This window comes from Daktulosphaira vitifoliae, unplaced genomic scaffold (assembly GCF_025091365.1).
Source record: "Daktulosphaira vitifoliae isolate Bord-2020 unplaced genomic scaffold, ASM2509136v1 Scaffold_3, whole genome shotgun sequence".
NCBI classification, from domain to species: domain Eukaryota; kingdom Metazoa; phylum Arthropoda; class Insecta; order Hemiptera; family Phylloxeridae; genus Daktulosphaira; species Daktulosphaira vitifoliae.
Genome location: NW_026099574.1, coordinates 11,952,041 through 11,966,534, shown reverse-complemented (window position 1 = coordinate 11,966,534; position 14,494 = coordinate 11,952,041). Strand labels below are relative to the sequence as shown.

The 14,494-nt window shown below is 26.3% G+C and overlaps 2 protein-coding genes across 3 annotated transcripts in view; both read right to left on the bottom strand.

Moving 5' to 3' along the window:
- LOC126902414 (uncharacterized) overlaps window positions 1-14,494 on the bottom strand; it is a 76,599-nt gene that overhangs the window by 29,733 nt on the left and 32,372 nt on the right. The gene's annotated exons all lie outside the window — the stretch shown is intronic.
- LOC126902419 (uncharacterized) lies at window positions 11,464-13,225 on the bottom strand. 2 transcript variants are annotated; one of them, XM_050679670.1, is made up of 5 exons: window positions 12,233-13,225; window positions 12,082-12,144; window positions 11,951-12,010; window positions 11,805-11,843; window positions 11,464-11,713 (listed from the first exon to the last, which is right to left on the bottom strand). In XM_050679670.1, exons 1-5 carry the CDS (start codon window positions 13,107-13,109, stop codon window positions 11,634-11,636), a joined length of 1,119 nt encoding a protein of 372 aa, XP_050535627.1. In that variant the 5' UTR covers window positions 13,110-13,225; the 3' UTR covers window positions 11,464-11,633. The 2 variants fall into 2 exon arrangements, with proteins under 2 accessions (XP_050535627.1, XP_050535626.1); XM_050679669.1 differs by having other exon boundaries at window positions 11,793-11,843; window positions 12,233-13,219.

The following is a 14,494-nucleotide window of genomic DNA, read 5'->3' as shown; positions in this document are numbered from 1 at the left end:
AAAAAATATAATGTTTAAAATATTATTTGATGTTTATTTTCATAACAAGAAAAATAAAATATTATTAATGATTGAACAAATTAAATTAAATTAAAAGATTCACCAAAACAAAATTCACTTTAAAATTTCTAAGTGTCATTTAGTTTTAAAGAAAAATATTCTAAGTCCAAATTAATTAAAAATCGACTAAGTGTTTTTAAATTGAAAAATATTCTAAGTTCAAATTAATTAAAAAATCAACTAAGTCCCGGAGAGTGAAATCTTGAGTAGAGTGTCGTAGATTTTGTGTATTTTTAAAATCGTCAAAAGAACTGGTTTAGATGGGGAAAAATGACTTTTTATAGTGTGAAGGGGGTAGCCCAGCGATCTCTACCGTGATCCTAGAAGCTGAGGCTTTGTATTGTAATTGGTTAATTAAAAGAGGGTCCCTGCGTGTAGGCGTTATTTAATAATTTCTACAAGAAGGAGATTTTATTGTATAATTAAAGGGTTATTTTGTATCTTAAATAAGAGGACCCTGTTTTGGTGATCTTGTATAATCATGATATGTGACATACATGTACAAATGATAACATCATATTATATGTTAATATTATATGTAATAATATAATATTACAATTATTACTATATACAATATAAATTATTTTGATAAACACAATGAAATATCTCCTTTATAGGCCTGTTTTATGAGGGGAAGAATTAATGTTTTATATTTTAATTGCATAATGCTTCTCATTGGCTAGACAATTAAACTTGAATAGACCTATGCGCAATCTGTTATTCTAATAATTTTGAGTTAATGTTTCATACGTGTATTGGTGTTTTATATCTATCATCTCCCCTGATGATGTGGTTTATTAGAAAAATCATCATTATAAAAATATAAATAAAATAAAATTATAAGTGCTAAATATCTATTACAGTTGTTATTATATTATTGTTGACTTTTCAATATAGTAATATAAAACACAATTAAGTACGTAATTTATTCTACGAGAATGCAGAGAAATATTTGGGATACCAATTAAAACAAGCCTAACCACACCCAGAGAAAAACCTCGATCTATATAATAAATTCATTGTTCAATTTGATAAATATGTCATTACTATTGAACCTATGATATATTTATCATTATGATATTTTTTTTTCTTGTCTTGAACAATAATTATTTATGAGAATAGTTATTTTGTTCGTATTAATAAAACATTATCATAAACCCTTGTTAAAATTTCTCTATCAAAATTAATTGAGGTTTTTCTTTGGGTGCAGGTTTACTGAAATTTCTCCCGTATTCATTTAATTTAGTTAACAAATATAACAAAACAAGAATAGAATAGCTTATATATTTACATTGTTAAAGACGAGATATAAACCTATAGCTCTTTATTTTACATCTACGGCATTAGAAATCCTAAAAACAAAACGACTTTTTGAGTCAGTGATTAATATGTACGTAGTTTGGACTGTATTTGACACGTATATTAAACAAAAACTTGAACTTAGTCCATCAATTATTTAGAAAAGTATTAATAATGAATATATATTTTCATGGATAAGTCACTAAAAATGAACAATAGTTAAGTTTCCACTAGTCATGTAAGAAAATTGATGAAAATTTGCCCAAAGACAATCTACATTTAGTTGGGCAAGGTTATTGTTTATGATTATTGTATCAATCTATTGTCATATGTACTGAGTATTTTAGATCATTTGTCATAAAAAAATTAAAAATACTAGTAAAAACATCAATAGATATCATAGTGTTTCAATATTTCAAAATTGTTGTAAAAAATACATTATTACTTTTTCAGGTATATAAATATGACACGTGCACTACGAAGAAAAATAGTGTTGATATTCAGCTTATTTTTAAAAAATGTACCGAAAAAAATCACTAAAAAGTTATAATTGAAAACACTTTAATCGTGACATTATATTTTATAGTTTTATGACCTATGATATTAAAAAAGTAAATATAATCATAAAAAATGTTATGCCACCACTGTCAATACCTGTATAATTTTAATATTGTGAATACACTTATCTTTTTATATTTTGTAAATTGTTAAGCCGATACCCTCTCCCAAAACGTAATCGTCGTCGTCGTTGTGTCTCGGCCGTTGTGTGACTCTCTTCCCTTTGAACCACCGTTGTGGTATTTTGTTGCTGTGTGCGTACAGCCAATATTAATTTTATTTCGTGTGTAACATTTTTTTTTTAAATTATGTATTAATTCAACAAGGCGTCGGCCATTTCCGGGGCCGAGATCCCCATCTTAGGATGAGTCCCATCCGGGACTAGGTATCGTATTTTTTTTTTATTAAATATATTATTTTAAGCCTTTTTTGTTTATTTGTTTTATTCTTTTATAAGGTTTATATATATATATTTAGCTATAATTAATAAATACAAGGTTATTGGTCAGTGGTGTGTCATGTGCCCGGAGTACACGGACTTGTTCCGATGCAGAAGACACTTCATGTGTAATGTTTAAAAGTTGTAGGTTAAATTTTTTTTTGTCTTAATAATTGTTTTTTTTCGCTCTTGTCCCTTTATTTCCAGAGTGGTTTTTGTCCACTATTAACTTAACTGTAATAATTTAATAAAGTCCCCTTAATTTTCTTAATCAACAAAAATCTTTTTATTGCGTGAATATCTTCAATATTCACATGTATCTTATTTTTTTTGTCCTTTAAATAATTCTCTCTAGTTTTAAGGTAACGGTCTTCGACATACTAAATTATGTCCACCACCGGTGACATCAAATAAACATATTTGTTTTATTTACAAGGTATCAGCGTATTATAGTCTACAACAACACTTTATATCATAGTATATATTAAGGTCCGGGTGTTGTTTCTTTTTTATGATCAAGATCCTCGCCTAAGTGGTTGGCGGCCCGATTTTCCTTATGCAAGGGAGCCATGAGGGTGATGACTTCACAATCCGTTGCGTGGCCCAAGTAACCTCTTAAGTGGTTCAATTCTATCAATCACAAACATCAATTTATTTATTTGACCAGTTATACATTAGTAGAAATTATGCAAACATTATACAGGTTGAAATAGGTTAAACTGACAATTCCCATAACTTTTGATACAATTAATAATTTTTTGAAATTTTTAAAAAATAATTTATGCAATCTTAATTACGTTAAAATCACATTTTATTCTGTTTAGAAGCGAACATTAAGTAAAATTCGTTATAAAATCTTAAGAAAAAACAAAAAGGAATCAAAATTTATACAATTCCATACAAACCTTGACGCGTATGCATTAAAATTGCATAACTATAACGCCGTTTAACAAATTCTATTGCAATAAACATTTGTATTATATTATTTTAATTTTTACTTCATCGATTAGAATTGTGAACACGGCAAACAAAATATTTAAGTAGCATATAGTGTAATAAAAATTAGTATTTTAGCTGCAATGGGAAGCTTTTTCACAATAAATTTACTTTTTCAACTTAACTAATAAATGTGTTCCGGAAAGTCTGACACTTTTATATATATCTTAAATTAAAGCTAATGTAATGTGCTTTATTATGGGAAAAAAAAATTTCGGACATTATTTATCAAATTTTATTAAATTTAATAAAAAAAATACGATTTTTGTAAAAAAATTAATTTGTATATTTTTAACTCTAAATATTATAACTTTATGAAAAATGTATGGATGAATATAATTTTTTTTTATAGATGCATGATGTCTTTACCTTTCATTTGTATATTTTTTTATAAATCTGACTCTTTACCTGCCCACAGGGGGGGATTTAAAATGACAACTTTTTCACAAAAATTAACTTTTTCAACTTAACTTTTGAATGTCTGACACATTTATATACAGGGTGATTCATTAAGGATAAGACACTCAATTACTCAGTAACTATTGAAAATTTTAAATTTTTGTAAAAAGAAAAATTACTAAGCTTATAAAACTCTACAATAATATGAAGTTAAATAATTTTTTTTATCCCTTCAGGGGAAAAAATGTTTATTTATAATTTTTTTTAATGGGAACCACTATTTTTAATTTGGTAATATGATAGAAAAAAAAATTACAAATAATTTTGTTCTTACAATTTTTTTTATCCAAACAACCGTTTACGTTTTATAATTGTTTAAAGATTTTGACTTCAAAAATAAATATTGTCATATATTACGTTTAATAAAATCGGTGGCAGTGCAACCGGTATTTTTGATTCCACTGTGGTGACAATAATAGGTTATGATAGCTCACAAATTATTTTTTATGGTAGTTATTAAGAAAAATATCCAGGCCGGTTTTTCGTCAATGTATATTATTAACTATCGTTTAGTATAAGAGTATGTCTTTTAATAAACGTTCATTTTGAAAGATAAGATACGATGGGTGCAATAAAATTATACATGTTCTATCTGTTTAATCGTAAACAGCTTGTATTTTTATCAAAATATGTATATGGAAATTCTGTCTAAATATCAAAGTACCTTTGTACCATGGTCAGTCGTTGTGCTATTCAAAATCACATAATTATAAAGTGATTTTGAATATCACTTAATATATGTATAAAATAGACAATATACATTTTATAAAAAGATTTAATGCTCTAAAAGTTAATAAATCAAAAATTTATCTTTAAAAAAATAAAATATAATTTTAAATCAATATTATTATTAATAGTATTTTGTATCATGTTTTTAAAACAATTGCAAATTTAAAAAAGAAAATATTAAAGAATCTAAAAAAGAAAAAACGAGCAAAATTATTTTTCTACCACCAACATAAATCAGGAGGGAAAGAAAGTATACCCCCCTGAATTATGTTGGTGGTAGCGTGGACACTAGTTGGACATTGAGTGATGGTACGATATCTGGCCGCACCGACGTTACGAAACACGCTCTCGAAGAAAAGTGCCCCATCTCACATATCTCGAAAAACGCGTTACGAACACCTCTGCGACGAGATTCGAACCACCTACCAGAATACATAGAAATCGGTATTTTACCCAATGCCGCTAGTGCCCACGGTGACGTCATGGAGCAAAAATGTACTTATTTAAATGACACAAATTGAAGAGTTTATACATGACTGATTATCAATAATATTATAATAGATGCATCTCTTGTCTGGTCAAAGATTTTTAAAATTTTTCAGCGGATTTAAAACATTTTTCATTTTAATAATACCTTGGTAAATTCAATCTTAGTATCAATGGTCTANCTTGGTAAATTCAATCTTAGTACCAATGGTCAATTTGTTTATTAAATTTAATCAAATTATATAAACTCGTTAATGTTTTATTTAAATATTTACTGAGTTCTTTATTATTCTGTAATGATAATCATAAAACCGTTCATGTTAGATGTACATTAATTGTTTTAAATTATTAATATAAAATGATATTTATTTAATGAAAGCATAATTTTTTTATTTATTAATTCCTACCACTATAACAATAAAAATCTGTTNACCACTATAACAACAAAAATCTGTTTCAAAAGCACATAAATTGCAATAATAAGTTTAGTAATATGATATCAATTTACTAATGATTTTTTATTGTCAAAACAAATTTGTTTCCTATTATATTAACAGATTAAAAATAGGGGTTCCCAATTATAAAAATTATAATTTTTAACTTTAATTTTTTTAAGTCAGCATCAATTGAATTAATTTAAAAAAATATACATATATCAAATTATCTAATATNATATATATATCAAATTTTCTAATTTGTAAGGATACATAAAATGACCGAAATTTTTATTTAGATGATCTTTATTTTTTCTTTGTTAAACATAATTAGGGGTTTATTTCATATTCAATAAAATGTATCTTTATAGTTTTAAAAACCTAATATCCTTCACTGATCTCCTCATATACATTATATATACATTTAACATATACATATACATTTATGAATAATAAATGATGCGTTAGTAAAAAATTACAAATTGTTTAAAAAAAATATTACTCACTAATAGTAGCAGTAATCAAATAAAACAACTCAATAATTCATATAATAAACTTCAGTAAAACGTGTTTTGTAAACATTTAATTAATGAAATTGAAGCTTTATTAATAAAAGTAATCAGATGTGACTTTATGTATATTATACTTAGTACTTCAACATAAAATTTTGAAGAAAAATATTCCATAATTTTTATAATATTAACAATAACGTATTATGATATTCATTTTTAACACGTTTATATTAGTTTCATGTATAGTTTAACCAACATACATGTTATTACTGACGGTTTGCACACAACACTCGTAATGCAAAGGACTGTTAATAAATTCATGTAAAAGTCTAAGCACGATTACATTTAGAAGGTTAATTTTAGGTTATAATTACACTTATATGTATATGGTAGTATTTTAGTTATTTTAGAGGAGCAGTTTTCAATTTGCGCGTATAAAAACTTCCTTTTTTTCTTTTCCCGCTAATCAGGTAAAACCAAACCTTTTAATAGGTTTGAAAAAAAGATAAGGGCGGGTATTTTTATGAATACTGGTAATAATGAATATTCAGTGTTTTTATACATTTTTACCAACTTAAATTTGAAATAACTTTTTAATAATTTTTCAATAAAAAAAAATTATTAATAATTAACCTTTCTTAGAGATGTTAGAAGTAACTTATCCCATTAAAACCTCCTATCGGCTATAAGAACTCAGCTAAGTTTCATCGCTATCAATGTGTACATTATTTTTATTGCAGTATATTGGTATGTTAGTTAATTAACTATTTTAATAACTATATTTACTACTTACACAATATCAAGAATCAATTTATACGATTTAAAAGAGTTTTAATTTCAAAATAAAGAGTAAATCAATTATCTAATTAGTTGTTATTTCATGTTTAAATTAATTTGACATTTATCACTGTGTTCTTAAACTAAAATCATAGATTTAAATTCAAAACTTATTTTTTAGTTTTGTAAGGTTTCAGCCAAACAGAGGGCCTACTAATTACCCACTGCCCAGGGGGAACACTGGACTGTGACCTAGTAGCCGCGCCAAACAAGATATTACTTGCTGACTATTACTACTAGGTTTTGATAAAAACAAAAAAAAGAACCAATATTAATAAAAATGTGGAAAAAGTATAGAGAAAAAAAAAAGAGGCCATATATAATATAACACCATTTTTTTTAATTATTTAATTAAAAAATGTATAATTACTATTTAAGATATAAATATATTCATAGGAAATGACTATGAAAAGGAGAAGAAAAAAAAAAAAGAGATGCTTGATACATAAAATTTAAAAGGGGTAAAAATGGGGTTTCTTGATGTTGTACTTGTTGATTGTTGATTTGAGGAGTGACGGCCCACCACCGGCCATAGTTGTGCCTTACGCCATAATCATCATCATCATTACCATCTCGACGTTTTGTTTAAATAAAAAAACGGAGGACAAAAATATACAGCCTGGTTGACACCACAAGTCGACGGCAGATCAACTCGACGTTTTATTTAAAAAAACGGAGGACAAAAACACAACGACACCACTTGGTGGACAGCAGATCCACTCGACGTTTTATTTTGATAAAAAAAAAATGGAGGACAAAAAAAATACAATGAACAGCCTGGTTGACGGCCGGTCGATTCAACGTTTCATTTTGTATAAAAAAAAAAACGGAGGACAAAAAAAAAAAAATACAAAAACGTGGTTTTCACAAAAAATACAAACGAACAACTTGTCGCCTCGGCAGTATAGGTGGAAAAAAAAATCTGTTGTAGCGGCATTTGTGTAGTGGCCGGTGATCATGATGTCGCCGGGTGGTGACAAATAATTTTGGCTGCAAAATTAATACCAATATACGTCATATGATAACATTACGACATTGGGGCATACAGCACACATTAAAAAGTATTACATAGTTAATAATTCAAGAATAATGCGTAACTAAAGATAATAACAAAAAAAAAAAATGTTTGAATATATTTATTCTGTAAGTAATTGAGTGGGCTATGATAAAAAAATCACTCTGTATATGTTCATTTGCGATTTAAATATTGTCTACTCTCGTTACTTATTGGATATACCATTAGCCGTCGTCTCCTAGGTGATTCACTCCCGCATCAATAATAACGATTTAAACAGGTTTAAGGTAAAACAGCCTTCTAGTGCGGTGCACAACTAGCCGTCCTACGGTCTAGCTGCCTCGTACAAAACAACAATGAACATTTTCAAAATCAATTTTAATTTTAATTCATCATAATTCTGATTTTTAATATTGATTTAAACTTTTTTTTTTTGGTTTCGAATTTATTATCAAACATTGACTATAGGGAATTCGAATTTCAAACTATGAAAAGAGTTCAGGCAAGTGGCGCTGCTAACCAAAAATTAAAAAAGCAAAAAGAAGAAAAAATTGAAAATGAAATTAAAAAAACAAAATGCATATCTAGTTTTTTAAGTCAGACTTATTACAAAGCGAAAATAAAGCTTCTGATACTTCTGAGACAATTATTAATCCGACATTCATGAATGATACTAGTATTGAAAAATCAACAAACATTAATGATACTAGTGCTGAAAAAATAGAATCTTTGAATGTCGAAATTTTTACAACAGATTCTCAAATTTGTGAAAATGTTTCTGTCATGCTTAATGAAGAAAATTAAAATTATGTGGACAGTGTTTCGCATCTTGTTAAATTAAATCAAATACCCTATTCTCTTCAATACAAATTACAATTTACAAAATTGCAATGAAGAGCTAATTAAAAAAAAATCTTTGGTGCAAAAAAATAGTACTAGTAAATGGACTCGTAAGTGTAACACTGGAATGTTTAAGCGAAAATGTAAAAATGGTGACTTAATTAAACGATCATGGTTATGCTTTTCTCCTTCCAAAGCCTCCTTTTCTGTTCAATATGTAAATTAATGTCATCAACTGCATTGCTGAACTTCAAAAACAAATGGGTGAAGAAAAATTTTATTGGAAAAAGGTTTTAACGGGACTTGTAAGTATTATTATTAAGTTTTTATGCAAGCGTGGGTTGGCTTTACGAGGAGATAATGAGATTATTGGATCTTAAAGTAATGGGAAATACCTTGGTTTGCTAGAACTTATTGCCGAATATGACGAGTTTTTAAAAAAACATATTCAAGAAACCGATAATTGTGGAAGTGGCAATACTAATTATTTATCCTCAACTATTTGTGAAGAACTAATAAAATGTATGCGATATCAAGTATTTAACACCATAATTTCGCGCATAAAAAAATCAAAGTACTATTCCATATCTATAGATTCATCGACTGACTAAGGTCATGATGATCAACTAATCATAATTTTTCGATTTATGGAAGGCCCTAATCCTGTTGAAAGATTTTTAAAGTTTTTACCAAATTAAGGACATAAGGCTCAAGAAATGTTTGATGGTATAATGAAATTTTTTGAAGAATGTGATTTAGACATAAAAAATTGTCGAGGTCAATCTTATGACAATGCGTCAGCTATGAGTGGGAAATATAACGGTCTTCAAAGCAAAATAATTGTTGAAAACAGTTTAGCTACGTGGGTTCCTTGTGCTGCCAATTCTTTAAACTTAGTAGGAAAATATGCTGCTGAATGTTGTTCTTTCACCACATCTTTTTTTGTTATAATGTATTAACAGAAAACTTAAAATCAAATGAAAAAAAATCAAACGTGCTTGTACCAAAACGAATCTCCACCACTCTCTGGTCATACCGAGTAGATGCAACTAAAGCATTAGTTCAAGGGTATCCTCAAATAAAATCTACTCTGCTCAGTTTTCTGAGGACTTAAATGAGCTACCAAAAACACGCCATGAATCAAATGGTTTGTACAAAAAAATGTGTTTACTTGAAACAGGTGTATGTTGTATATTTTGGCACGAAATTCTAGATCGGTTTAATGCCACTAATAAAATCCTTCAAGCTCCTCATTAGATCTCAATAATGCTGTTATGTGTGTCAAGTCTTTAAAGTGTTTTATTGATGCTCAACGTGATTTGTTTCCAATGTATGAAAAAAAAGGCAAGGTTATATCAGACTCTGTTGATTATAATGTTGGAAAACGAAACTTTAAACACAATGTTCGATTAGATCCTTTAGGTTACAAAAGTTCATCAGGTGTCGAACTTAATCCTTTGAACAATTTTAAAATAAATTGTTTTCTACCTGTCATTGACCAACTATCAACTTCAATAAATCAGAGATTGAAAGCATATGAAGTTATATGTAATCGTTTTGGTTTTTTAGGTCGTTTATATGAACTTAGCTATGAAGAACTGAAAGAAGCCGCTAAACAACTTGTAACAGTATACAAAGATGATTTAGATGAATTGTTATGTGTTGAAATTGTTCATTTAGCTGAATTTATAAAACTTTATTCTAAATCTAAACCAACACAAATGAGTAATGAGCATTTTATGTAAAAGACGTTCAAACAGCTTTTCCAAATGTTGAAGTTGCACTACGCATATATCTCATTATAATGGTAACTAATTGTAGTAATCTTACATTGTAATCTTTTTCAAGGTTGAAGATCATTCAAAATAGATTAAGGACTTCAATGCATGAAGGGCGATTAAATTTTTTACCTATTATGAGCATTGAAAATGATGTACTAAATTTTTTATCGTTTGATGAAGTTATACAAGACTGCAGGAAAAAAATCAAGAAAAGTACCAAATTTATAAAAATATATTTTATTTAACATTTTTGATTTAAATAATTTTGATTTTACTATTTACTACCTACTGCCAATAAAAATTTTAATGTATTATAATTAATTAAACTTTTATTATAATTTATAATTAATATAGCTGTTATGGAGGTTGAATTTAAAAATTTAAATAAATTAAATTGTAAGATTATTATATTTATTTTTACTCTTCAAATTATGAAGGTTTAATAAATTTATTGTAATATTGTTATCTTTAAATGAATTTTGAAATTTGTGTTACATGAACAGCAGGGTTTCAAACATGAAATACACACGTTTTAGGTAGATAGTTATAAAGTGCTAGTTTGGAAATTTTAAAACTTTTATCCTTAACTAATTCGATAATAAGTACTTTTTTATTATTTGACTGTTGGAGGCCTCAAAAAAAAATTTGCCCCGGGCATCCAAAAGTTTAAATCCGGCCCTGAGCATCTGTATTTAAAGTCCCGTTTATTTTATACACGTGTACAATTTCGAATAATTGTAATTTTAAAGTGAATAACAAGCAAATGAATAAATATGAATAAAAAATACGATCACTATCAAATACAAACCTAAATATTAACTGATAACAAATAAATGTAAATTTATAAATAACTCAAAAATCTAAAAAAAAAAACGTTCAAAATTATTATTATTTTGAGAAATATTGATTGTCTAGATGAAAATAATTATCTTCTATATTGGATATGGCGGATAAAGCAATTGATAATTTCGGTACACAAAAATATTTAAATAATTACTATAATTTAATAGAAGCACTTAAATATTTAATATATTTGAGCATTTTTAGTTAACCTTTTAAAAATTTATTTTATGTTACCATGATATATATATATATAATACATAACATAATTTTGTTGAACAAAAAAATTGCATAATGAAATAATGTTTGGATGATTATAAGATACAGATAGGTATTAATATAACAACTTCAAATAAAATTATAAAAAGGTTTATCGTTTAAATCATTTTGTTGTGAATTTTCCCCAGTTTCATAATTTATTTGATTTTCTGAAAATAAGTTATGGATAGAACAGTTAGTCAACAAATATGTTGTAATTAAAATTGACTATCAATAATTTAATTTTACCTTCCTGATTACCTATTGGCGTTGTTAAGTAAGTTGATATGTATCTGAGTTCTAAATTGAAGAAAACGCAATCCAAAAAATAAAAAATGTTTTAATTTAACGTATTAAATTAAATATTAATATTTAAACCATAATAAAATTTACAAATAAATATTTACCTTCATTGTGCAGAATTGATATTAAATAAGCCTCATTTAAATTAGCATAACTAGTAAATCCTAAACAAATCATTAAAATTAAAACATTTGAAACGCTCAGATAAAATTACTCTAAGTAATAAAAAAAGTACCTTCTTCTTCGATGAATACGGTTTTCGGTAAAGTGTCAGTGGTTGAGATATTTAAATTGATTTCTAAATAAAATATTATAAATTTGTTACGATATATTAAAAATAATGACAGGTTGTTGATATTTTTTTCATAAGTATAATAAATTGTTACCTTTATTATCATCAGGTAAAGTAACTTCTAATGGAATAGAAACCATTTCAGTTTGGATATTATATAAGAAACCTAGTTTGAAAAATTTATTAATAATTGTATTGTATATTTTATTTCTAACTTGTACGTTAAGATAATGATGAAATTCTATGTTTGGATTATGAGATGATCTGTATTTGTATTCATTCCACAATGAGTTTAGGTCCACGTGATCAGTTAAACAAAATTTAACAATTTCAATATTTACAAGTGTCATATATTTATTTAAATAATTATTAAAATACTCTAATACTGGTTTTGTTATTTCAGGATCGTCCTGTGAGGGTTGCAAATTATTTAATGATTCTTTAATAGAACCATAAGAATTAAAAACAGAACTCATCATATAACGAATTAAACGATTTGTATTCCATGGTTGAGTATGGTAACTTTCGATAATATCCATAGCTCCTTTCATTTTTTTTAACATTGGAATAATTGCAAGAGTATTATTTATAATCTCTACAGAACAATTATACATTTGTTTAGGGTCATCAATACTATGACAGAAAGTACATAAATTTTTCAGCATGAAGAAAATGTACTGTAAATCGTTGGCGTATGAGCAACCAAGAAATAAAGTGGCAATTCTTATTCTTCTTGAATAAGTCTCGCGATCAAAAGGTAATTCTAAAATATCTTGTTTTGTATAATAATCTCCAAAATACTTAACAGTAGCAACGTCATTTAAATTTTGCCAGCATACAATTTTAAAAAAAGTGTAAATGGCATTTGCATCATCAATACTTTTGCTTTTTGAAAAAACTCTTGGTGCTTCAATAACTTGAACCGAGCATATTAAAAAACATATGATATATTTTTTAAAAAGCAACATCATACATGAAAAAAAAAATGAAAAATATTAATTCAGTAAATATGAGCTAATTAAGTTTTAAGAACTTCCAGTTTCAATATTTTTAAAAAATGTAAATAAAATTTTATAATATTACTAATATATAAGTTTTAAAAAAGTCTTTTATGTCAATAATCTGCTTTTATTACTTTTTCGGTTATGATTATTATTATAGACTATTAGTGATACTAGTATATAATATGTATACAGTATACATATTTCATCATTACCACAAAATTATTTACAGAATAATAATAATTTAAAAATTTTTTTTTATTTTTTGATAGCTTTATTTACATATTATTTTTGAATTATTAGCTATGTAATACTTTTTAAGTTCATTCCTTATACCTTGTTAATGTCACCTTAGTTTTCTAAAATAGTAACACATATTTTGAATTTAAAAAAAATGATTGAGAATTTATTTTAATAGAAAATGGCATTTCAGTTTTTAACATAATTTTATTCCTTTATTAGACATACAACTTTAAAGCTTGAAATTTTTAAGTTATTTTTCATGTATAACATAAGATAGATGTTAAAAACTTTTTGAAAAATGTATATATCAGAGCAAAATTTTTTTTTTCTAAATATAATTATACATACATATTTTATTTGACATACTTTTTATTAAAATTGGTATATTTCCCCTTATTTAGGGGGCGTTCAAAACTTGAAACATTGTATAAAACATAGAACTTTTGAAAATGTTCCGGAAATACTGCGTCCTTTAAATATATATCAAATCAAAGGTTATGTTATATACTATAAAATGAAAAAAAAAATTTGTCTCGACACCTTATCTTCTATATGCAAATGGCTTTCAAAATTAAAAAACCCGGCACAGTGGGGTCGTGGCATAGTTGGGTCCAGTATAGATGATATCTGACAGTGATTAAAATCACTATCATAAAAAACGCTTCGATGCCAATCTGTAGATAGTGTAAGAACATTTATTACACACGTTTTATTTCTATTTATTTAATTCGTAATACATATTAATTAGCATAGAGGGAGATGCTGATGTGACAATTCTACTCGTCTGTAGTCCGGAGCTACTGACGTCGAACTAACAAAGGGCAGTTGTGTTTGAGTGGCCGTTATAGACATAGTTTTCAATATTATTACTTTCATCTTATTTATATTATTTATAACTTAACTTGTTTTATTCAACGACCCGTCTANATATTTTTTTACTAAAATTTTTCTTAAATTCTACTCTACAAAATAGCTATCTTAGATTTTTTTTTTACATTTTATTTAAAATTTAAAAATAATTAATATTTTTAATAAAATGTAAAAAAATTAATTATTGAGATATAGCTATAGACCTAACGTCTAACTATTATTTAAAAAAAAATCAACTAAAA

Excerpts from the sequence above, each read along its gene's own strand:
- LOC126902419 (XM_050679669.1), bottom strand. The coding sequence starts at position 13,109 with ATGATGTTGCTTTTTAAAAAATATATCATATGTTTTTTAATATGCTCG. Across the intron at positions 12,011-12,081 it reads CGTATTCATCGAAGAAGAAG|GATTTACTAGTTATGCTAAT; the intron begins GTACTTTTTTTA and ends TGATTTGTTTAG. Across the intron at positions 11,844-11,950 it reads ATCAATTCTGCACAATGAAG|AACTCAGATACATATCAACT; the intron begins GTAAATATTTAT and ends TCTTCAATTTAG.